Source organism: Alosa sapidissima, chromosome 7 (genome assembly GCF_018492685.1).
Source record: "Alosa sapidissima isolate fAloSap1 chromosome 7, fAloSap1.pri, whole genome shotgun sequence".
Lineage (NCBI taxonomy): Eukaryota > Metazoa > Chordata > Actinopteri > Clupeiformes > Clupeidae > Alosa > Alosa sapidissima.
The window spans coordinates 36,878,876-36,903,025 of NC_055963.1; the positions used below are offsets into that span (position 1 = coordinate 36,878,876).

Genomic DNA, 24,150 nt, shown 5'->3' on the forward strand with positions numbered 1-24,150 from the left:
TGGTGGGTGTGTCACAACCTGTCGGCAGTGAGCACAGCATCCTACAGATGAAAGAAAAGATGAAAAGTTGAAAAGAAAATGAAATCTAAATATTAGATTTAATCAGGCTCGGACTACATTTCGAAAAGAAAACAATGGCCATCTTTGAGCGCTTGAGCGAACAACCGAGCTTTCAACACACCAGTGTTTATGTTGACGTTCTGTCTTGAACTCAACCTGGTTTTACGTGTTTGTCCATGCTGGACTTTTGCACAATGTACATGCATTTTGTCCAGCATGCATCAAGCCAGATCTGCGCAGAGCTGCAAGACGTCGAATGAGCCGTCTCTGATGAGCACGCTTACAGCGCGGCTCAGTGGTCTGGTGGACAATAACACAATATGTCAGAGTCTGTGGAGTAAGCTCACTAAATACATCTGTTGTGTGGCAAATCTGACCTAAATATATAAAACCCATCGGGTCTTAAAAACATATGAAGACACAATAGGTGAAATTAGTCAAATAGACGGACGAAATATTTTACAACCATTGGTAATAAAGTATTTGCAACACATGTGTTATTATTGGTTGGCCAGTTCACTGAAAATGTGCAAAACAACCGTCATTTCCGGCATGTGTAACCTGTAACCTTTTAGTGTCGTTGTAAAATGAAACATTAGTTCTGTTGTTTTCACACCTAATCCTTGAAATTACTTGCAATGAATTAGGTAATCGCTCAGTCTTTCCTATGACCCAAAGGCAGTTGGAGTGATTTATTCTGGTGAGTTGTTCAAAGTTTTTCAGAGAAGATAGTGCTAAGGGACTGTCTTACAAATTGTGGATATTACCCAAACGTCGAGATGAGACAGAAAACGCGAAACCATAATTTAAACTAAAACGGAATCATAACGTTAGTTACAATTTAAAGATGCACTGCTTTCATCTTTAACAAATATTGGTGAAAACGTAGCATAATATTAATAATATTTGACAATTTAAGCGTTTGTGTTTAGTTAAGCAATCAACCCAACACAGGGAGAATACCGTGTGTGTGCGCGCGCGCCCGTTTAGTAACAGCGGCTCGGAGTCCGAGCCCTTCTGTGGAAACGGGTCAAACAGGGATGCATGATCGCACCCACCCTGTTTGTCATCTTCATCTCTGCCATCCTCCACCTCATTGGCCAAGAGCTGCCACTGGGGATCCCAGTCCTGAATAGAACAAAATGGCAGGCTCTTCAACCTGAACAGGTTCAAAGCCAAGGGCCAAATTAAACATACCACCATCATGGAGCTTCAGTATGCAGAAGATAATGCTATCGTAGCCCACTCCTCAGAAGACCTCCAGGGCATTCTGAATGCCTTTGCCAAGGCATACAGAGCCCTGGGCCTAACTTTAAACATCAAGAAGACCCAGGTCCTATACTAACCTCCACCTAACCAGCCATCTGTTCAGCCCACCATAAAAGTGCAGAACTCCACTCTCGACAATGTCGAGCATTTCCCCTACCCTAGAAGCATTCTCTCCTCCAAAGCTGACATCGACTCTGAGGTCAAACGCCTGAGCTGTGCCAGTGGAGCATTTGCCAGACTCAGGAAAAGAGTCTTTGAAGACAGAGACCTAAAACCACAAACAAAACTCCTGGTCTATAAAGCTGTGGTCCTCCCCATCCTGCTTTATGGAGCAGTCATGGACCACCTACAGCAGGCACCTGAGAGCTCTGGAACAAAACCACCAAAGAACCCTGCGAATATGTATAGACATATCTGCGAATATGTATAGACATAATACCAGCTGAGATCATTTGCATTGTTTTTTTTACTCAGGGCAGCAGTTTTGAGATTACATTATGTGCTTACATAATTGCAGAAGGGTTCTCCAATGTGTTCTCAGTTAGCCTTTTAAGTAAATATAAGACTAGTAAACAGAATGTGGCTATAACATTATATATATGTGGTAATAATTTAAGGTTTGCCACATTTACAGCTAGCCTATGTTATTATATATGTATATAATTTATTTTTTTCTCTGTGATAGATATGACATTACCACAACAGCGACAGTGAAGACTTCAAAACGAAGAAATGCATCAACAGGCCTGTGCTCACGCGCAGCGAGTGATATCTATGTTGAACCGACAGAGGGAACTGGGTCAGTTCTGTGATGTGGTGCTAAGTGTCGGTCCAGGACAGGTGTACCCCGCCCACCGTAATATCCTTGCTTGTTTCAGCCAACTGTTTCAAGATGCCAGCTCAAACACAACTCCAAACATGGAGGTTCACCTCCCTCAGGAATGTCCCTCTGATGGACTGAAACTCCTTTTAGACTTTTTCTATACAGGTGAACTGAAGCTGGAAAATGTTAGCTGGGAACGGGTTCATGATGCAGCAAATGCTCTATCAGTGTCAAATACACTTATTCCTGCCCAACCCTCACCAATAATGGGTACCTCTGAAACAAACCTGGCTGATTTTACCATGAGTGAAGCTAAACCAGAAAGCAGCATGCTTAATGTGGATAAGGCAGATGGTGTGCCTGTTAAGGGGAGAAGTACATATAGGCAGAAAGCTAGACAGAAGCGTGATTGTGCCATTGGTACAACAGAGGCTCCAGTGTCCATTACCATCACTACTACTCGATCTGGGCGCAGGGTAAAAGAGCCAAGGCGTCTGGTTGGACAGAACTCCACCGAGGTGGCTTCTCAAATTGGCCCACCGAGAAGACAAGGTACAACATCTAAGGAGGACATCAATCCAGAGGAAGGAAGTGCTGAGGCAGAGAATAAGAGCAGAGCCCAAAATGCAAATCAACCAGAGGTAAAATGGCTTACAGATTTTATTCCAATTAGCACATCAGTTGATGTGAACATATAATTCATATAATTGAAATGTTAAACATGTAAGTATATATACTGTATATTAGAAATGACAAGTTCTTTACATGTTACATGTTAAACATTTCAGTCCTACAATGTATCTGAAATGGATAAATCCACAGGTTTTACAGTAAAACATTCAGAAATACTTTTTTTTTCAATTTGATATGCAAAATGTGCCCTGTGGCATAATCCCACTTGGTAAAAGGCAATTGTGAGCTCTCTGCTTGTTCTCAGTTACTCATGGTGTACACTGGCTACACCGGTTCTGCAAATGAAGCGCTCCGTTCGCGCGGCGTAAAAATAATTTTAGATGACTGGTCTAATTTTTCCCGAACATAAACACCAGACGTCCCTTACGGCTCCCACACACAGCTGTGTTCCGTCAACGCATTCCAGTGGGTGTTCCCGACGATAGCTATGCAAATGACTTGAAGTAAAACCGTAATGTGATTGGTTGGTGCCGTCCGTAGATTGGCTTGATTGGCTTGATTGGCCGGTGCCGTCTGTCGGTGCAGCAACAGCTGAACTCCTCAACGCGAGCAGCGGGAGAAACGCGACGCGACGGACCCACAATTCAGTTTGGCAACGGATCACGTGAGCCCATTTAAAGTGAATGGGATGCGTCTCCAGCAACGCGATGCACGCAGCTGTGTGTGGGAGCCGTTATAGTGGAAGCTTTTTTTTTATTATACAAAAATTACCATAGGGGTACAAGAATTCAGCACAAAGAGGACATAATATCAGAGCATATACATATAGTTCTGTCAGCTTTTCGGCTGTTGAGTCCAACAATAGTGTCCATGTAGAATTTGACTTAATTTTTGAAGGCTGCAAAACAAGGTTTCCCTCCCCCCCATTTACGTTTATGAATATGAAATTTTCCCAATAGCAAGAGCAAATTTATCGTAAAGACAACATTTATATTAATGTCTCCATTTTCATTAAAAAAAATAACATTCTTTTTCTGAAGAGTAACATTGCACAACAACACAGCACTACACATATTTTCTAATTCTATCCAAAAAAACCTTGAGTAGATACATTCGTAAAATAAATGACAAACAGTTTCAAGCGCACAACCACAGAAAACACACATGTCAGATATATCATCTCTGTATCTTTTAAGCAAAGAGTTGGTGGGGTAAAATAAGTGGATTATTTTAAAATAAATTTCTTTGATTTTGTTGTTTAGAACATATTTATTGTAATAAGACCAAACCCTATCCCATTGAATATTGTCAAAGATGCCACCCCAATAACTTTTGCAACGAGGTGTGACAGGGTGAAGTATTATCTGTCTTAACCATTTATTGTTACATTTTCTATTTTTTATGTTAATACCATTCAGTAAATATCTGTCTGTAGAGTTGATTGCTCATGAGTTCTAGAACCCAGCAATCTCAAAAAACCATCAGGCAGTGCAGCAAAGACTATACTGTATTCTCTGGGATGTATTGGGGTAGCAAATTTGGTTAAAAATTCATTGTAAGTCAGATATTGGCCATTTACATTGATTAATTGAGAAATAAAAATAATGTTGTTGTTTACCCACTTTTCATTAAATATTGATTTATTTTTATATTTGACAAGTTTGTTGTTCCATATTAAGTGTTTATGTGGTGAGAAGTTATGCTTGTAGGTGAGAAGCCAACATAAAAGTGCCTGCCTATGAAAATTGGACAGTTTAATAGGAAGTTTGTTAATATCAAAATTACACTGGAGCAAAAATTCTATTCCACCAACTTTCTGGAAAATAAGATTTGGAATTAAATACCACAACTTGTTTTTGTTTTTAACGTAATCCTTAATCCAGCTCACTTTGAAAATGATATTTGAAGAGTGAAAGTCTAGAACATTTAGGCCTCCCTGATCATATGAGTTGCCCATGACCCGTTTATTTAGGTAGTGAGGTTTGTTCCTCCATATAAATTTGAATAAGGTAGAGTCTATCTCTTTAGACACAGAATTAGGTACATCCAACACTCTAGCAGGATAAACTAAGCGAGACAAGCCTTCAGTTTTGGAGAGGAGTATGCGACCTTTGATAGATAAGTCTCGCATTAGCCATAAATTAAACCTACTTTTAATTTTTGGGATGAGGGGGTGGAAGTTACACTGAATTCTTTCTAACTGATTTTTGCAAATGACTATACCTAAATATGTAACTTTGTCTGTAACTGGAATACCTTCAAATTCAGTTATAAATACATCATCTTTTAGAGGGAAAAGAGCACATTTCTTAAGATTTAGATGTAAGCCAGATATATTTGAAAACTCCTTAAGACACTCAATCACCTTCTTGACCTGCATTTCATCTTTGAGAAAGATAGCTGTGTCATCAGCTAGCTGACAACATTTTATTTCCCTTCCCAGTATGTTAATACCCTGGAAAGAGTCATTGTATAAATGTAGAGTCAATATTTGCATGACTAAGATAAACAAAAATGGAGCCGCAGGGTCTCCTTGCTTTATACCTCTAGATATGTTGAATCTATGTGTAGTGCCCCCTGGAAGTTTCACTGAACTATTACAATCATTATATAAAGTTTTTATTGCGTTCTTGAAGAACTGACCAAAACCAAAAAAGTCCAAAACATCAAATAATGTGTTATGCTTAACAGTATCAAAGGCTTTATATATGTCTATGAATAAGATCCAATTATTATCTGATAGGTACTCCCGATAATCAATTAAGTCTAAAATTAATCTAAGGTTGTCACTTATAAGCCTTCCTTGCATAAATCCAGACTGACATTCATCAATAATTGAGGGTAAACACAATTTAAGGCGCTGAGCAAATATATGAGCAAATAGTTTTGCATCATTATTAATTAAAGTTATAGGCCTCCAGTTTTCAATTAGTAAGCAATCTTTATTGGCTTTTGGTATCAAGGTAATTAACCCTTGACACATAGAAGGAGGGAGTTTACCAACATCTAAAGCTTCCTTGAACACACTCAATAGAAATCCAGCAATATGATCTTGAAAGACCTTAAAAAACTCGCCAGTAAGGCCATCATTGCCAGGGGATTTGTTATTTTTTAACCTACTAATATTCTTTTTCAATTCATCTAAGGATATATTTTGATCACATAGGTCCCTTTGGGTTCGGTCAATTCGTCTTGCCCCATTCTTTATAGAAGAAAGGAAAGGGAGTGTGTCATAACTGTTATCTGGTTCAGTATATAAGTTTCTATAAAAATCTTCCACAAAGTTGGAGATTTTCTGGGGGTCTTCAGTAGATTGATGATTTATCTTAAGTTTATAGATATTATTAATTCTGCCATTTCTTCTTTCTAGATTATGGAAGTATTTAGTGTTTTTCTCACCCTGTTCCAACCATTTACGCCTGGAGCGAACAAAGGCACCCTGTGCCATATTTTCATAAATACTATCCAGCTCTAACTGTAGACCAGATAGCTTGTTAGTATTAACTTGAGAAAGAGAGTCTTCTTCATATATAGCTATTATATCCTTAAGAATTCTATCTTGTAAACATCTCTTTTCTTTGGCTAATTCCTTTCCCCTTATAATTGCTAAATTACGAATTTGGAATTTAGTATATTCCCAATGTTTACAGAATATTTTTTCTTCTTGAGCTTTATTCCAGTTTTCAATAATGATTTTTATGGCTTTTTCCTTAAAGACAGTATCTTTTAAAAGTGTGTTGTTTAATTTCCAAAGGTTGAACTTACGTTTATCCGATTTGTATTCCATAAGTAAGGACAAAGAGATAACTTTATGATCAGAGAGGATTGAAGGAACAATTTTAGTATCCTTTACCTTATCTACTAATTTGTTTGAAACAAGCCAGAAATCAATCCTAGACCTTCTGGATAAGTCTTTATTATTCCATGTGAACTGATTTAGAGTAGAGTATTTTTCAATCTCCAGATATCACAACAGTTTAAGTGCAAACATATATTTCTAAAGTTATAGTGGAAGCTACACAAGCTTGGGGCTAACTTTCTGACGATGTGCTGCCCCCATGTTGCCTCTCGAATAATAACATGTTGTACCATGTATGGCCACTGTACTAAATACAATGCAAGCCTATGGAAAAGTGTTGTGTGGCTCAGTTCAAGACAACTTGAAACCTGAAGAACATGGCCCTTTAAGGAGCCACAGAAAGACTAAGTGAAATACCATAGTGACCATTCATAGATAACCTGTGTAGTTTCTCTTCTTTCTGCTTTTCATGTTCAATAACAGGTGAATGTGCCCATTCTGGATGGAAGTGACCAAAATATTTCGAACAGCAAAACTGAGATGGACAATGATGTGGAAGATGATCATTTTGATGGCAATGCTGGTGTCGATGCTCTCAGTGATGGCACAGATGAAGAGTACATACCCAGTAGTTCACCCAATATCATGGCAATGTCTGGGCAAAGACCCAAACGCAGGTACCAGGGAAAGCCTTTTGATAAAGAGAAAGGAGATGTCACAACTAAGGAAAGCAGGAAAGGTTCTGTGCAGTGCCCCACTTGTCATAAAACATTCCTGAGCAAATACTACCTCAAGGTTCATAACAGGTATGTATGTCAAGATTGATGCTAATATTGTTCAATATGACAGATAAGCCAGCATACCTGTCGCAACATTCAGACGACTGGTTTTAGAACGGTTCACTACTCCAACAGTCCATCTTCTATTACACACACCAGAATTCAACTCCTTCATATTTGTACTAATTATGCATTGTATGTCTCAAAAAATAAGCCTACCTTTGACAACCAACATTTGTGTTTACAGTGTGGTTTACTCATACACATGCACACTATATAAATGTATGCACTCTATGTATGTTTTTATAGGAGACACACAGGGGAAAAACCATTTAAGTGCGAGAGTTGTGGAAAATGCTACTACAGGAAGGAGAATCTCCTTGAACATCAGAGAAGAAACTGTCAGAGCAGAACGGAAGTGGTGAGTTTCTAGATCGACTGATTTGATTTCAAAACGACTCAAAACAGTCACTTATCTGACCCCAGTTAAAGGTGTAGTCTGTCATTTTAATTTGATAAATGTAAAGGGAAACTCCGGTTTAACAACAACTTAGGTCTGTGTGGATGATAACAAGTGTACATTTCCATTTGGGACTAATCGGTGCAGTTTTGAGTAAAACCGGAATACGCATTTAAACTGAACAAGTGCAGTTAGCCCATAGCCCACGCATGAGTGCTGAGGAGTGAATGAGTGCAAAGTCAGTATAGTGTGAGTTCAGAGTTGGGAAATGTTTGAGAGTGCTGAGGAGTGAATGTGTGCAAAGTCAGTATAGTGTGAGTTCAGAGTTCGGATGGCCTGGGGATAAAAACTTCTCCTGAGTCTCTCAGTTCTGGCTTTGTGACTACATAGGCGTCTTCTTGATTTCAGCGGTAGGAATAATCCATTGTTAGGATGAGAAGAGTCCTTCAGAATCTTTTGGGCTCTTAGGAGTACTCTTCTGGAATAGATATCTTGTAGAGCAGGGAGTTGAGTTCTTATAGTACGTTCAGCTGAGCGCACTACTCTCTGCAGAGTACTACAATCTCTAACTGTGAAGTTCCCATACCAGGTGATGATGCTACCAGTTAGAACACTCTCAACCGCTGAAGTGTAGAAGGCCTTCATGATGGATGTAGAAACTTTGAATTTCCTTAGCTGACGAAGGAAGTAGAGTCGTTGTCTTGACTTCTTCAGAACATATTGAGTGTTAACAGTCCATGTTAAGTCGTATTGTTGTTACTAATCAGGCCCAAGATCACTGTGTCATCTGCAAACTTGATGAGGAGGTATGACTACTGTTGGCTTTGCAGTCATGTGTGTAGATGTTGTACAGCAGTGGACTCAAAACACAGCCTTGGGGAGCACCAGTGCTGATGGTTAATGAGTCAGATGTCAGACCCCCCACTCTAACCACTTGTGAACGGTTGGTGAGGAAGTCAAATATCCAGTGACACAGGGTGGTGTTCAGTCCTAAGGCCTTCATCTTTGTGACCAAGGTGAGAGGTACTATCGTGTTGAATGCTGAACTAAAGTCAATGAACAGCATCCTCACATAATTCCCATTCCCCTCCTCCAGGTGAGTCAAGGTGGTGTGCATGAGGTTTGAGATGGGATCTCAAGACCTGTTGGCTCTGTAGACCTGTTGGCTCTGTAAGCAAATTGGAGGGGGTCGAAGGAGGCAGGGAGGAATGAGCAGATAATGTTTTTCACAAGCTTCTCAAAACACTTCATCACTGTAGACGTCAGGGCTACTGGGCGGTAGTCATTCAGGCATGATGGACTTTTGTTTTTCGGTACTGGAACAATAACAGACTGCTTGAGGCAAGTCGCAACTGTCTCTTGAGCCAATGATGTGTTAAAGATATAAGTGAACACAGGAGCTAACTGAGCAGCGCAGGATTTCAAAACCCTGTTAGAAATTCCATCCGGTCCAGCAGCTTTTCTACAATTAACCCTCCTAAAGGCATTGCTCACATCGACCTCAGAGACACAGAAAGGTGCATCCTCATTTGCTTCACATGCTGCAGCTAGTGCAAGATAGTCTGTGTTTTTCATGTCAAAGCGAGCATAAAAAGCATTAAGTTCATCAGGGAGGGCTTTACTCACATTCATCATAGGAGGAGACTTTCTTTCAAAGCCAGTGATGGTTCGGAGTCCTTTCCACACTCGTGCTGGATCACCCTCCAAGAAATCAGCTTCAACTTTGTCTCTATAGCGCCGCTTAGCATCTTTAATAGCTCTACGTAAACTATAAGATGCTGCTTTGTAATCCGCCATATCCCCTGAAATAAGCCCAGCATTATAAGTCATAATGTTATATAGGAATAATTTGCAAAAGCAATTGTTCATCGTAGTTAATGCAAATCTGTGGCAAGCCATCAAACCAGAAGGGCTCAACTGACATCAATGTGCTGTGAGTGTAAGTGCATGTGAGATGCTGCAGTCATGCCCTTGAAATAATCACATAACATTTCAATGGCAACTCTGGCCTGCTGGACTGTTTGGCCCCCACATCGTTTGTGTGTGGGTTTGTGCGGGCGTGCGTGTGTGTGTGCGTGAGTGTGTGCGTGTCTGTGTGTGTGAGTGTGTGCGTGTCTGTGTGTGTGCCTGTGTGTCTATGCTAGTGTGTGTGTGTGAGTGCGCGTGTGCATGTGCATGTGTGTGTATGTCTTTATGTGTGTGTGTGTGTGCATGTGTATATGTGTGTGTTCATGTATGTGAATGTGTGTGTGTACATGTGTTTATGTGTGTGTGTGTTTGTGTGTGTGTGTGTGTGCGCACGCGTGTGCATGTGTGTCTGTACGTGAAGGTGTGTGCAACCCTTCGCTCAACACCACCATCTAAAGGCCGATTGGTGTACCGTCACTAAATGTACACAAATTCATTTATTGATGAATCCTACACTTCAAATGCTGGTAATGGAGTGTGTGTGGGGTGGGTTAGCACTTAAAATATTCTTTTTTGTTCTGTGTCTCCTGTCCTTTCTGTATGCTTACTTCCTTTGTTTCTGTGTTCTGTGCTTATCTTAGGTGTTTTCATGCTCAGTGTGCTCGAAGATATTTCATCGCCGACTAGAGCTACGGGTTCATATGGTCTCACATACAGGGGAGATGCCAAACAAGGTACAGAGGCAATCACACATAAAGACAGAAGAATATCCCTTACAGAAATTTCAGGTTTCTGGCGAAGTTGCCGCAAATTTGCAGCAATGTCATTATGCAAATTAGGTTTGTCATCAGAAGTTCAATGGAAGTTTGTCATTATTGGCTAAGTGTGATGGCAAATCACTGGCGAACACATTTGCCACTAGTGGCAAACTTCACATTGTTGCCAAAACTTTGCTGGAAGTTTGTCTCTAGCGGCCAACACTGGCAAACTTCTGGTGATTTTTCTCATTTGTTTCCCAAAAATCACCCACAAGTTTGCTGCAAATCTGCCGCAACATTTAATTTTTATAAGGGATGGTAGTGATTTCTTACCTTTGTTTTATTTCTGTTTCTCTCAGTGTACCTCATGCTCTGAACAGTTTATGCAGAAAAAGGACCTCAGGATCCACCTGATCAAAGTTCATGGAGCTCCTAAACCTCATGCGGTGAGTTGCTGTTCACTGTTCTGCATCTGACAAACAGCAATAATCTGTGACTGTAATGGACATTTATTTTGGTCTCTTGCTAACAGAAAAATAGACATACATAAGAAAAGGTTGGCAAGACAGCATTTTGGGGATTTTTAAGCCCTGTTGGGTAGCCTGGTTAGTAGAATAGGAATGTTTTTAACACATGGCAAATTTTGTAACTGTGTCTCTTGTCATTTTGTATATTAGTGGGCAATAATAACAATCATGTCCTATCTCTACAGTGCTCTCTTTGCACCAAGTGCTTCTTCTCCCGCACAGAACTGCATCTTCATGAGGCCTCAAAGCACCGCGGAGAGAAGCTCTTTGTCTGTGAGGAGTGTGGCCACCGCGCCTCTAGCCGGAATGGCTTGCAGATGCACATAAAAGCAATACACAGGTGAGCTCATCATCTACCTGCGCATACAGTACAAGTGTATGACAACACTGCAAATACAAGTGTTTTCCAAATCTTCCAAACCAAATCTTCTATTAAGATAAAAATAATCTAGTCGGTATTGATTTTAGTATAAAGAGACTTACCTAGCGCTTTCTCGTGAGATCATTTTGCTTCAGCCTATTTGTCTGCCAGAAGCGTTAAGCAAACTCTAATAAACTAGATGTATCGCATAGCGGTACAAAATATGACGGCTGCTCAGTCCTACACATTCTCTCCACAAAAATAAATCACGCTTGTCAATTTGCCTCATCTCCTACTCCATCTCCTACTCTTGCAACTTAAGTAAGTGTATGTGTGTGTGTAGGAGGGGGGGGGGGGGGGTGGTAATGGGGTGTGTATGTGTGGGTGGGGGTGGTGTAATGATGTGTGTGTCTCGGGGGTAATAATCTTATAACACTTGGTTATGAGATTAATAACACTTGGTTAGATAAGCAGTTTTAGGAGTGAAATAGTTGTTAGCAAGGTTGTGAAACTATAATGCATATTCTGTCTTTTTTTCTTTTCTGTTTGTCACTTATCAGGAATGAGCGACCATTTGTGTGTGAATTCTGCAGCCATGCCTTCACCCAAAAAGCCAATCTCAACATGCACCTCCGCACACACACAGGGGAGAAGCCTTTCCAGTGTCACTTGTGTGGCAAAACGTTCCGTACACAAGGTATTACCAGAAAACACAAGTAGAAACAAGGGACATTCATAATCAACTGTTTAACCGTTAGCTGATAATAAGAATTTTTACGTATTAGTACTGTAGTTTTGAGTTAAGCATTTACATTTTTTCAGTATTGTAATATGTTAATTTGAAGGAAGACTATATACAGCATGTGCTACTATGTGCCATTCAAACATGCTATTCCTGTAGAAAACAGTAGCCCAATTACATGCCCGCAGGTAGGCCTGCTTTAAAAATAAGATGATGGGGTGGAAAACATCATTCCAACAAAGCATTCAATAATGAATATTGAATATTATATTATAATAGAATAAATGTACAGTGAGCAGAATTTGAGGCATGGCTGCATGTGACATTTTTTACAGATCAAAATGACATAAGTTAAGTCAAGGCTTTATGTTTAGCCTATTGAATAACTTGGTGATGGAGAAGACAAACCATTTTGTGGAAAGATGCATTATCATATGAAATTTGCAACAAAGTCACTCAAAACAGTCTCTGGTAGCCTGACTTCCCGCTTTGTCTGTCACTCGTCATCTGTAGCTGATGCTTTGCATGTGTAGAATTCTGAAATGTCATTAAATTCGGGACCATTATCACTCGTTTCAATTTGGCACCTTGCAGTCGGAATAGTGGTTTGTTTATTCAAAGTCTAAAGGCAGTCCAAAGTAGCCTGGGCTATTCGAAGTGTCCGTTTATTGCACATAATTTTTACGTCATTTTGAATAGCCACTGACTGCGAACGGTTCGACAGATATGCAAATAACAGACAGACGTTCCTATAATTTATAGATAGATGATTCCCCAGCATCAGCACTCAACAGTAAATCATTCCATACTCTGAGTAGGGCAGTTTCTGTGCTGTGGTCTTGCTTGAAACCAGACTGATACTCAGATAAACTCAAAAACTCAAATATATCATGCTCTAGCACCCTGTGGAGCTGATTAGCAGCTGCCTTTACTAATAGCTTTTAAATCTGTAAGTTTAGAGATAGGTACTGTTAGGAAGTGAGGTGCATGAGCTTAGACAGCACACTGACGCTGGATTCAAGAGTGAACAGCGGGAGTGCGTTCGTTTGGACAATTTGGAGTTTTCGGTATTATAGAGTGGACCCCCTCATTTTGTTACGTTGTTGGAATTTGTTAAAGCGGTCATATTTTGCAAAACTCACTTTTTGCTTTTGTACTTCCATTTGAGTCTTTTGCTTGCACAAATTCAAGATGAAAAAAATTCAGATGGAAAAAAATCAGGTCAACTTTCATGGCAGAGTCTAGAGCTCTGCGCTTACACAAGAAGAAACAATGTATTTTATAGAGTCTTGTTACTATGACTACGGACACCCCCCTATTTAATGTAATGCTACACTCCCAGATAGCAAAGGAGGGTCGAATCAATGTTGATTACTGGTCAGATTGGTCGGTGTATGAGAAGCAGAAAGATGTGTGTCCCTCTACTTTGTCATTTTGTTTTTTGAGTTTGCTCTGGCTATTAAACTTCTTGCATGATTCATATTAGTGCTGTTATTGTACCAATATTGCAGTATTAACTGCCTGCAGTAGAATTAGTTTTTTTCCTCTCTGTTGTTGACCACGCTGCTGTAGAAAAAAAGAAGCAGAGGCACACTCAAGGGCTTGATTCTAATACAAATTTGTATTGAGAGCCGAGGTTTTTTCAACAAGTCTACAGACAAAAAACTGGGAAACAAACGTTTCGGGCTTAGCCCTTTATCAATGTCTCCATTATGACAGAGTTCACGCACCAGGCAAAACATCACAAATTTAAGGCGCAGACGCCTATTCGCCATTGCTCCATGCTGCTGTACACATCTTCTTAGATTGTAATGTTTTCTGATGCATTCAGTTTAAATGAATTGCTCAACAATGCTAATTGGTCTGTAACCAAATCTCTCATAAATTAAGCTCGGACTGGCCTTGTGCTTGTTTTACTGCACATGCAGCACAGCACATTCACTCCCGGTATCACCATGAAATATGTGTTTTTTTTGTCACAGTCCTCTAGCTGCCCTTGAAGGGACACACACATACCCTACACTGTTTATTAGGTGATATGTTCTTTTCTTTAACATACAAGTCTTTTTTGTTCATGTATGCAGCCAGTCTTGATAAGCACCACCGCACACACACTGGTGAGCGTCCCTACGCCTGTGAGTTCTGTGAGCAGCGTTTCACCGAGAAAGGTCCCCTGCTCCGACATGTTGCCAGCAAACATCAAGAGGGGCGCCCTCATTACTGCCAAATCTGCAGCAAGACCTTTAAGGGTAAGAGAGACCGCCAATGTCCAATGAGTGTGTGTATGTCTTTGTGTGTGTGAGTTTATATATTCTGACTACATACAGTACATTCAGTTCTGTTTTCCCTTTTAGCTGTTGAACAGCTTCGTGTTCATGTGCGGCGTCACAAAGGAATGAGAAAGTTTGAGTGTTCGCAGTGTGGCTACAAGTTCACCAGACAGGTGAGAATGCTCCTAGACATGTTTAATCATAGTAAAATATGTAAAATGAAACCCTGCGTGGAATTCTGTGAATACTGAAGGTAGGGGTGAGCTACCTCCTGTTTTGTTTAGTCCTGGGTTAAAATATTATATATGTTTTGTTTTTACACAAAAGCGCCTGATAATTAATTCAAACATAAACACAAACAAACCTGACTTCCTGCAAAATCCCTGACTGCACCTTTAATAAAGAGTCAGTCCAGCCCCTCCTCCAAAACATTGTATTCCGGTAGTAAGTTTCCCATTCATTTCTCAATCAACGTCTAGAAATCCGTATTTTAAAAAAACGTAAACCGTACGAGTTTTAAAATCTGCTTTAGGCTGACCAGCTATGACGTGACTCGTTATCATTAAACATTTCATTTTGAGAACAGAAAAACGAAGGAAAAAAAAGGCTAATGTACAAGACTGCATCCATCTTGTTCAGCAAGGAGCTACATTAGTAAAGGCGGGGTTAAGGCATTACATTACAATGTAACTGGTGGCAGGAGTGTTCAGAGCAGCGTCTGTCACCTGAGTTTAAACAGCAAACAGGTATTACATTACCCCCCAATATTACATTACATTACATTATTACATTTGGTTGATGCATTTTTAACCAAAGCCCAAAGCGACTAACAACATGGTAAACAGTTTAAGTTTTAAAGCAATTCTCTTAACAATTATAGGACAATTTAAAAAAGGTAAAGAATAAGTGCATCAGTGAGTGCTGATTTTAAACAATTGAGTGTCAGTTCTAGATGGGTGGTAAGTGCTAGGATCAGCAAGACTAGTTGTAAGTAGTGCTATGAGAGGAGATGTTGTCTGAAGAGCTGGGTCTTCAGGAGTTTTTGAAATTGGAGAGGGATGTCAGATATGAACGCAAACGCAAAGCTTATTGTTATATTACACTCACTAAAGTGTTGATTTTTTGCCATGCGCTCCTCTTCTATTAAAACTTGTGCCCAGGGGAGTGGTAATTAGCAACATAAGGTGTGGTCTGGCGTATGATCCCAAAATCGCTATCTTACACCCTGTAAAAATCATTACGCCACTGACCAAGAAAAATCTGGTCTAAGCGAAAGGCCCATAAAAAGCACAGCTGAAGATGCACTGTCATGAGATGTAAGCAGCAACTCTTAGATAAATATCCGTAGGATTTTTATTCAGTCCTTTGAACATTATTGGGGTATATGTTGCATTTTTCAGACTGTGTTTTTGATGGTAACCCCTTGCCAGACAATAGTGAAAGTAATTAACTGTGTTGAATTGTTTTGTCGTTGACTATGAGACCACGGTGAAGTTATTTTCACTTTGCCTATGAGTACAGACAGAAACAGTCACAAACAGGTTTTAGTAAAGCAAGGTTTAGTGGAATCCCTGTTCCATATGGTCCCGCGTGCAAGCAGATTCCTTCAAATGCGCCGCTGACTATCAAAATACCGATGTGCTGTTTGAAGTTGCGCTGCTTGCTGTTAAAGGGAATTTGTTTAAAGTATGTTATGATCAAAACACACCCATGATTGATTAAGAAACATAAGAACAAACTTTTTGCGCCAAGCGCCCAGTTTGACCACATAATCACACCTTTAAATTAGTGAGTGCGGACTGGCCACGCCTTTAATGTCTATAAACTTTACGCCTCTGACCATTTGTTTCTGATCGCCAAAATAGAGATCTAAGCCAATTTCACAAATGCTTTTAAACTCATAAGAACAAAGTTTTTGCGCCAAGCGCCCAACGTTTGACCACATAATCGCGCCTTTAAATTAGTGAGTGTGGACTGGCCACACCTTTAATATCTATAAACCAAGGCTTTGAACCGGTTCACGAAACGAAAACCAGAAACTTTTGATGTTTTGCTAGGAGCAGAAACTTTACATTTTTTTTATGTTCTGGAACAGAATGGTTTATCTAAAATAATGGTAACCGGTTAATACCGTTATTTTTTTCGTTCTTTGACAAGATTTCTATGCAATAAGACTTGGTGAGGTTTACTTCCGTTCACTCAACGGGAGAAATGTAATAGAGAAGCCTTCCGCAAGCTGTACAGGCAGAGTCTTTTTCATTTCCCTCTGGGCCCTGACAAGGTTTTGGGCATTTGTTTAAAAGTTTAATATTCACAATGGCAGCTATGCACACCCCATTGTGGTTTTGTATTGTCTGATGACATAAGAGAAACAAAAATGCACTGATTGGGCCCCAGGTTTGGTCAATTGATGTTCACAATGGCAGCTACTGTATGTAGCCTACCATATTTCAGTTATTTGCACAGACTTAGCTACTGTGTGTGAGAAGTATAATGGATATGTGTTCACGTGTTTGCCAATAAACGACATGGCAGACATTTTCCTTGTCTTAATTCATGTATAATACTGAAAAATGTAGGCATGTCAGAATTACAGTTATACCGCTTACATAATGCAGCCTATAGTGCTTTTTTTAATGTTTGATGACAGGAGAGAGACTTAAGGAAAATTATGTAGAAACAATACAATTTTAAAGTCCTAATGATCAGCCTACTCATTTGTATGTCCCGCAGCTGACATGGAACGTTATTAACCGGTTCGGGAACTTAATTTTTTAAAACGTTAAAATACTGTTTCTGTTGGGAACAAACCAATTGAGGAAAAAATCTGGTTCAAAGCCCTGATCAAAAATGTCTCCTATTGTATGTTTTTGTATGTCATGATTTCTAACTGTAAAACTGATTTGTGACTGTACAAAAATTCTACACAAATAAATTTTAGTATTACCCATATGTCCTTCACTTACAAATCTATTCTATGTCTTTCAATTACGAATCTGGTTGGTCCAGTATTAATTTCTAACTACAACCACGGGCCAGATCAAGCATACCATGGAACCCTATGGGCAAGTGTGTGCATCTGGTGATTAGTCAGCCCTCTCTGCTCTAAGTGGAGGACAACTTGCATCTTTTTGCCTCAACACCTGTAAAGAAACTGGGAGATGATGGTCCATTTCCGCAGAAAATGAAATGTGAACTATATCCCACTCAAGAAAAATCACCACACCCTACCCGAGTTGAAGCAAAAGACCCGAGACTTATATGGACACAAATGGTTTATTTCACTCAAATTGGGAACTTGATAACCATCTGCATGTCATTTGAGCAATTGTTTTTAATTGTAATACTATGACCTATTGCTTCTTTCTTCCCCTCTCAGGCCCATCTTAGGCGGCATGCTCAGATCCACAATCGTGTGGAAAACTACAACCCCCGGCAACGACGTCTACGTAACCTCATTGTGGAGGTGATTGAAGACAAGGAAAAGACTTCAGCCACTCCTCCAGCTAAACAAGGGGTTGCTGAGTCACAAACTGATGTCATTGCTGGTGTTACAATACAACCAGGTGCCATCATGGTGCAAGAAGTTGTGCCAGTCCAAGGAGCATCTGAACCAAGCAATGGAGAAAGCCAGACTGTATTTCCAGTCTTATCAACACCAGGCACCAGCACTGGTAGGGGGCAGGCTGAATTTTCTGTGTTACCTACACAAGCTGCGTCCTCAAATGATGGGGAGACAGAGTTTACAGTGGTGGATGTGTTGGAGCACAACTTACTGGGGACAGATACATATCCCATTCAGCAAACTGAGGCAGACAACTAAGCCAGAGAGCATGCAGCAAGAGGGAGAGATTGGGATTTAACTGAATACAAAACTGAACAACAAAAACACACAATTGAGATCAAATCACATAATACCCAACCAAATTAGATTTGTAAAAAAGTATGTATGTGTCAGGACATGGTATGGGGTATGATAACACATCCCTCAAAGCAGAGAATAATCAAATAAAAATGTAGTTCTATCCATCTGTTGCACTATGCTTCACTGATTTGAACAATAGATGCATTTTTTTCCTTCAGAAAAATTGCTATACTCTTTATTATTTATATGTTTACAAAATTATTTAGATACGGTTGTGCTCATAAGTTTACATACCCTGTACATATACACATGTTAAAGTTAACTAAAAAGAGGAATAAAAAAAATCATCTTTTGGAAATTGATCTTAATGCCTTAATTAAAAATGAGGAAAAATGTAATCTTTAAGGACATCTATTTTCTTTGTGAATGAATAATGTATCTTAAATAAATATTTCTTCCTTAAAATACAGGGGCCATAAGTATACTGTACATACTCCTATGTTAAATTCCCATAGAGGCAAGCAGATTTTTATTTGTAAAGGCCAGTTATTTCTTGGATCCAGGATACTATGCATCCTGATAAAGTTCCCTTGGCCTTTGAAATTAAAATAGCTCCACATCATCACATACCCTTCACCATATCTCACGATTGGCATGGGGTACTTTCCATAAGATCATCTCTCAATGCAAATCAAACCAGCTATTAGGCTAACTGAAATAAAACCATGCCAATATCTAGGTATAGTGAAGGAAATGTGATGATGTGGGGGTACTTTATGCATAGTTCAACATAGGGGTATGAATACTTATGCACCCTGTATTTTAATGAAGAACATTTATTTATTTACGATACATTATTTATTCACAAAGAAAATTGGTGTCCTTAAAGGTTCGATTTTTCCTCATTTTTTTAAATTAAGGCATTACAATCCATTTCCAAAACATGATTTTTTTTATTCCTCTTTTTAGTCAACTTTAGCATGGAGCTGAAGACTTTTTATAGGCACTGTACTTATGGCCCCTGTATTTTAAGGAAGAACATTTCTTTTTTTACGATACATTATTAATTTACAAAGAAAATTGGTGTCCTTTAAGGTTGGATTTTTCATCATTTTTTAAGGCATTAAGATCAATTTCCAAAAGATGTTTTTTTTTTTTTTATTGCTCTTTTTAGTCAACTTTAGCATGTGTATGTACAGGGTATGTAAACTTATGAGCACAACTGTAATTAACACAAATTTAAATCTGGTATGGCATTCATTTTGCATTTTAGGAGGGAAGAAGGAAGACTATGAAATACCTTTTGGTATTAAACAAATGTTTATCCAATTCCAAGCAGTATTAAAGGGTTTCCAAAAACAATTCAGTTCATGCAGACACACACATGGTTTATTACAAACGCCCCGCCCTTTATTCACGGACAGACCTTACCACCATGCAAATCCAGAAGGCTTCTAAAACGAAAACAATCTTTGTCACAACACAAATACAAATGTTATACAGTTGATTAATAAAAAAAAACTATTTTACCATAACATACTGTACACTCATACTCATGTAACAATAAAGTAACACATGGTTTCATTCAGGATTAGCTCAAAAAGTCTCTACTTCCAGTTTTGATGCTGAACAGTTTGACATGTATTTGAGTTGTATATTGTTTTTGGTTTCCTGCATCTTGAACATTCACCCACACTCTACTTTAAATACATCCACAAATTTCACATTCACCATGAAAAATAATGAAATATGAAGGCAAAAAAATCTATAGACTTCATGCAGGTGTGATTCATTGTGACTGTCAAAGTAACACATTCTGTATCTTGACATGGAGAAAATACAAAGGTTTTCTGTATTTTATTTCCAAGCCATATTTATATTCAAAACAATTTGGAAAAACACTGGGATGCTGTTTATTTGAAACCAACTAATCATGATTGGTTTGGTCTGTTTCAACTGAAATTTTAATTACTGTAAGAATAGTGCTTCTAAATTATGACACCAGTCAGGTTTGAAATGTTTACTTGAAACTAGGGGTCTCATCAATCTGTGCCTTGGGCCACTCAATGTTTTCATTATATACACTACTACCAGTCAAAAGTTTGGAGACACTTAAGACATTTCCATTCTTCTCAACTATAGACAGAATACCACCTGAGATCATTTGTTCATTGTTTTTTTTTTATCAAGGCAACAGTTTTTAGATTACATATGCTATGCCATGTGCTTACATAAAAAGGGTTCTCAACTGTTGTAGAAAGAAATGGCTGATCTTTAATACAATATTTACATTGCCCATTATCAGCAACCATTCATCCAATGTTGCAAAGGCATATTCTGTTTACTAATCTGATATAATTGTAAAAGGCTAACTGAGAAAACATTGGAGAACCCTTTTGCAATTATGTAAGCACATAATGTAATCTCAAAACTGCTGCCCTGAGTAAAACAACAATGCAAATGATCTCAGCTGGTATTCTGTCTATAGTGGAACGGAAATGTCTCCAAACTTTTGACTGGTAGTGTACATGCAGGTATTTTCACTGAATCATCCAGGAAAATATGAGATGTAAATATAGTATAATAGCCTATTTAATTGCCTTTTACCTGTGTCACCTTTTTTCCTTTATACTACTGACTATTTTTCATTGCTCTTTAGTATCTGTACATCTATTAGAACAAAATGTGGTGATTGTCAGGGTCCAAACAATTGTGAGAACAGGTCTAATTGGCAAAAGGTTGATGGTTTATTTATGGCAAAGGCTATTTACACCCTGTTGCAAATATAAATGTATGCTATTTGTACCAGTGTATAAGAACTGGATGCTATTCGTACCCTGGTGTATATAGCAATCTGCTATTTACACCCAGGTGTACATAATAATGCTAATCTATTTACACTGAATTCCGTTTGAGAATTGCTTTCTTCATTTTTTCATCAACAAGGTGGAAAGAAATTGCGTCTTCTCTGCAGAGGCGTTGGTAAACATGCGCACTTATATTTAGGGATGAAATAGCTATTTTTCTCAACCGCAATCAAAATAAATCTCAAGGGATTTGAACCCCAGACTCCCGTGTACAATACTGTTGTACTAACCGCGTAGGTACCTGCTTCCACTTATATTTGGAAGATTGCAGGCAACTTGTTTCCATTAAAGTTTACCTGACCGTCGTCATAATCATGAAATTGCTGTAAACTAACAAAATTCATCAGATATTAGTGCCAAAACTTTTCTCAATTCTTCACTTTCTTTAATAAAATATTAATGTTTTCATGCATGCGCAAGTATCGCGTATCACACAGGGTGGGAATAGCCCAGCTCTGTGGCCAAGGCTAATTTCACCACCATGGGTGCAAATAGTCACTCCGGACTATTTTCACCCTGGTACAAATAATGTATGCTATTTCCATCACTGTATAATTAGAAAGGGATGCAATTCGTACCCTGGTGTATATAGTAATGTGTGCTATTTACACCGTGAACACCGTGGTGCGTGAACTAGCTAATTGTTGCAATCAAAACTTCCATTTGCGAACTTCTTCAAATTGCGCGCCTTCTCTAGAGACTTTGGTACACATGCACACTTACACTTCTACTTATCTCTGCCAAAACACTTTAGACGGGAATCGAACCCCGGATTCCCACGTATTAAACCATTACGCTAATCACTTAACTATCTGCTTCTACATCCTTTTGGTAGTTTCCAGGCAAAGTTATAGTTGACTCATTTTGTCGTGGCACGCCCCAAATAATGACATGTGTATGTTGCAGCACCTAATTTGCCATGCGGCCTAAGAATGGCATGGTAATATTGTTTGGTTAAATATGGAACTTAACATAAAAAGATATTGTTCATCATCACAGGCCACTTCCTCAAATGTCATTGACGCATAACTTAAAAACAGTTTGAAAATCTGGCATGCATCTATTCTTAACAATGCTGGACTGATTGACATTTGTTAACATTTAGAATTTTGTAGGCCACATTTGGGATGATGTAGACTGTCTTCAATCTACATCAAGATCTACAATCTTATTCACTGGGATTATCCTGTTATAAGACCTCAGTTAAAAGGAGTAATCCAGTATAGCAAGCTAGGGTCTATGTTTGAATAATAACAAGTGTAAATTTCCATTGGGAAAAGCGTCTGCCAAATACCATAAACATAAACCACAAAATTATGTTAACTGAGTCAAGGAACCTCTAAAGGGTGCAAATGCCCGGTCCATGGCTAGAGATCTACTCTGAGACCGTACGTCTCACAACACTGGTTACACAGGAAAATAAGCCAGCAATAGTTGTTGAATTTCACGAAAATCTTTCCCTATTGCAAGAAGCAACTTCACTGAAAATGGTCCAATGAAATTCCTCACAAATAAAACCTGGTTTCAACAGACTCCAACCTCAGCTGGCACTGTACTTCTTCAAACTCAAAACAAACATATAATTTTCTATTATAAAAAGTCAATTCTGCAGCAGAATATATGGAGTAAATATAATCAATCAAATGGAGTGTGTATACAGAGTATAGATTGATGCATAAATTGTTTTTAAATCAATTCAACGGTTCGTAAAGTATCATGAAAAGTTCTGGATCAAAACTTCAATGATCGACCATCACCACCCTGCCCCAGCCTGCTGGATACTTATTATTATTACATGCAACAGACATTCTCGTCTACTTTTGTGCACAAACTGCTACAATTTCGTAAAGAACAAAACTCTTCTTTTCATAGTACAATTGTGTAAAATACAGCACACTCACTCATAATCACAGTAAACATGACATTAGCTATCCCAAAACTTTGCCTGAGCTGTGGGAGCAGCGTGTGCCTCAGTGGGCAGGATTGACATCTTGGTGGCGGTTGAGATTGTGATTGTGGATTGCCTGGTGACGATGAAGCCGGTGAAGACGGACAACATTGACCTCAGGGGGTTCCAGTGGCTCAAAAGCGCTTTGTGCTTGTGGCATGAACTGCCGGAAGATACTGACACTGCCATGCCAGAAGGTGGGTTGTGGTAACCGGCCAATAATGCTCCACGTGCGTGTTTCTGGGTCATATGCCTCCACAACATCTGACAGTTCAAAGGTGCTATCATAGCCACCCGATACGTACAAACGTCCCCCTAGAGCAGCCACACTGCCTCCCACATGGACCTGTAAAAATACCATGTAAAACATAAAAAAAACTGCAAAGATTGGGTGCAATGATTTCAGAACCATTCAGAAATCTCAAAATATACACCATATTTATTTGTGTATTATACACAGCATTTTCCATTCTTAAAATCTTAATATTAGCGGTGCACATTACACAAAACAAGACAGTTGTGGGAAGTTTGCTTGCTAACATAACATAAACTGGCTGGCAGACACCTCGCAAATAACATCAGACTTTTCTGGTTACACTAGGTCATTGGAATATACTGTGTCTGTTTGTCTATACTGTAACTTTTATAAAATCTAAGCAAGAAATGGCCAAACAACACACAATAAGCAAAGTGCAAAGACAATAAGCAAGGTGGTTCAGTGAGTAGGCCTATAGTGTAGACTAATTATAGGCTACTGTTGAAGTAGGTCTAATCTTTTTTTTTTTTTTGCTAGGTTTAGTTAAGTGGTCCTGAAACTGAAAAAGTTTGAGAAACACTGTCGTAGACCAAAGTATTAATGTTTTACTCCGCCTCGCTAGATGGCGATATGCGCCCAAACACAACACATTCCCCAAACAGACTCTCCATCTTAGCCATAGCTAACTTGCTAGCGAACTTTCCATATTAGCTTACTTGATAGCAAACTTTGCATCATCAGTCTAACTAGTTAAATAGTTGACATTACATGATGAACATTTTCGTATGGACATTCTGGGGGATGTTAATGTGTATGAGAGAAGCT

The 24,150-nt window shown here is 39.0% G+C and overlaps 2 protein-coding genes across 8 annotated transcripts in view; one reads left to right on the forward strand and one right to left on the reverse strand.

Moving 5' to 3' along the window:
• Positions 1-602: 602 nt before the first annotated feature.
• On the forward strand, positions 603-18,418 carry zbtb48 (zinc finger and BTB domain containing 48). Its single transcript, XM_042099114.1, has 11 exons — positions 603-760; positions 2,015-2,793; positions 7,068-7,390; positions 7,673-7,784; positions 10,373-10,465; positions 10,849-10,935; positions 11,202-11,356; positions 11,938-12,074; positions 14,204-14,368; positions 14,474-14,562; positions 17,769-18,418. The coding sequence occupies exons 2-11, from the start codon at positions 2,062-2,064 to the stop codon at positions 18,210-18,212; spliced, it is 2,337 nt and encodes a 778-aa protein (XP_041955048.1). The 5' UTR covers positions 603-760; positions 2,015-2,061; the 3' UTR covers positions 18,213-18,418.
• A 2,929-nt stretch (positions 18,419-21,347) lies between these two features.
• Positions 21,348-24,150, reverse strand: part of klhl21 (kelch-like family member 21) — a 30,094-nt gene continuing 27,291 nt past the window's right edge. For all 7 annotated transcript variants that reach the window (XM_042097797.1, XM_042097800.1, XM_042097799.1 and 4 more), the window contains one exon: positions 21,348-23,415. In XM_042097797.1, the coding sequence (XP_041953731.1) occupies positions 23,092-23,415 (324 nt within the window). In that variant the 3' untranslated portion in view covers positions 21,348-23,091. The remainder of the gene's footprint in view (positions 23,416-24,150) is intronic.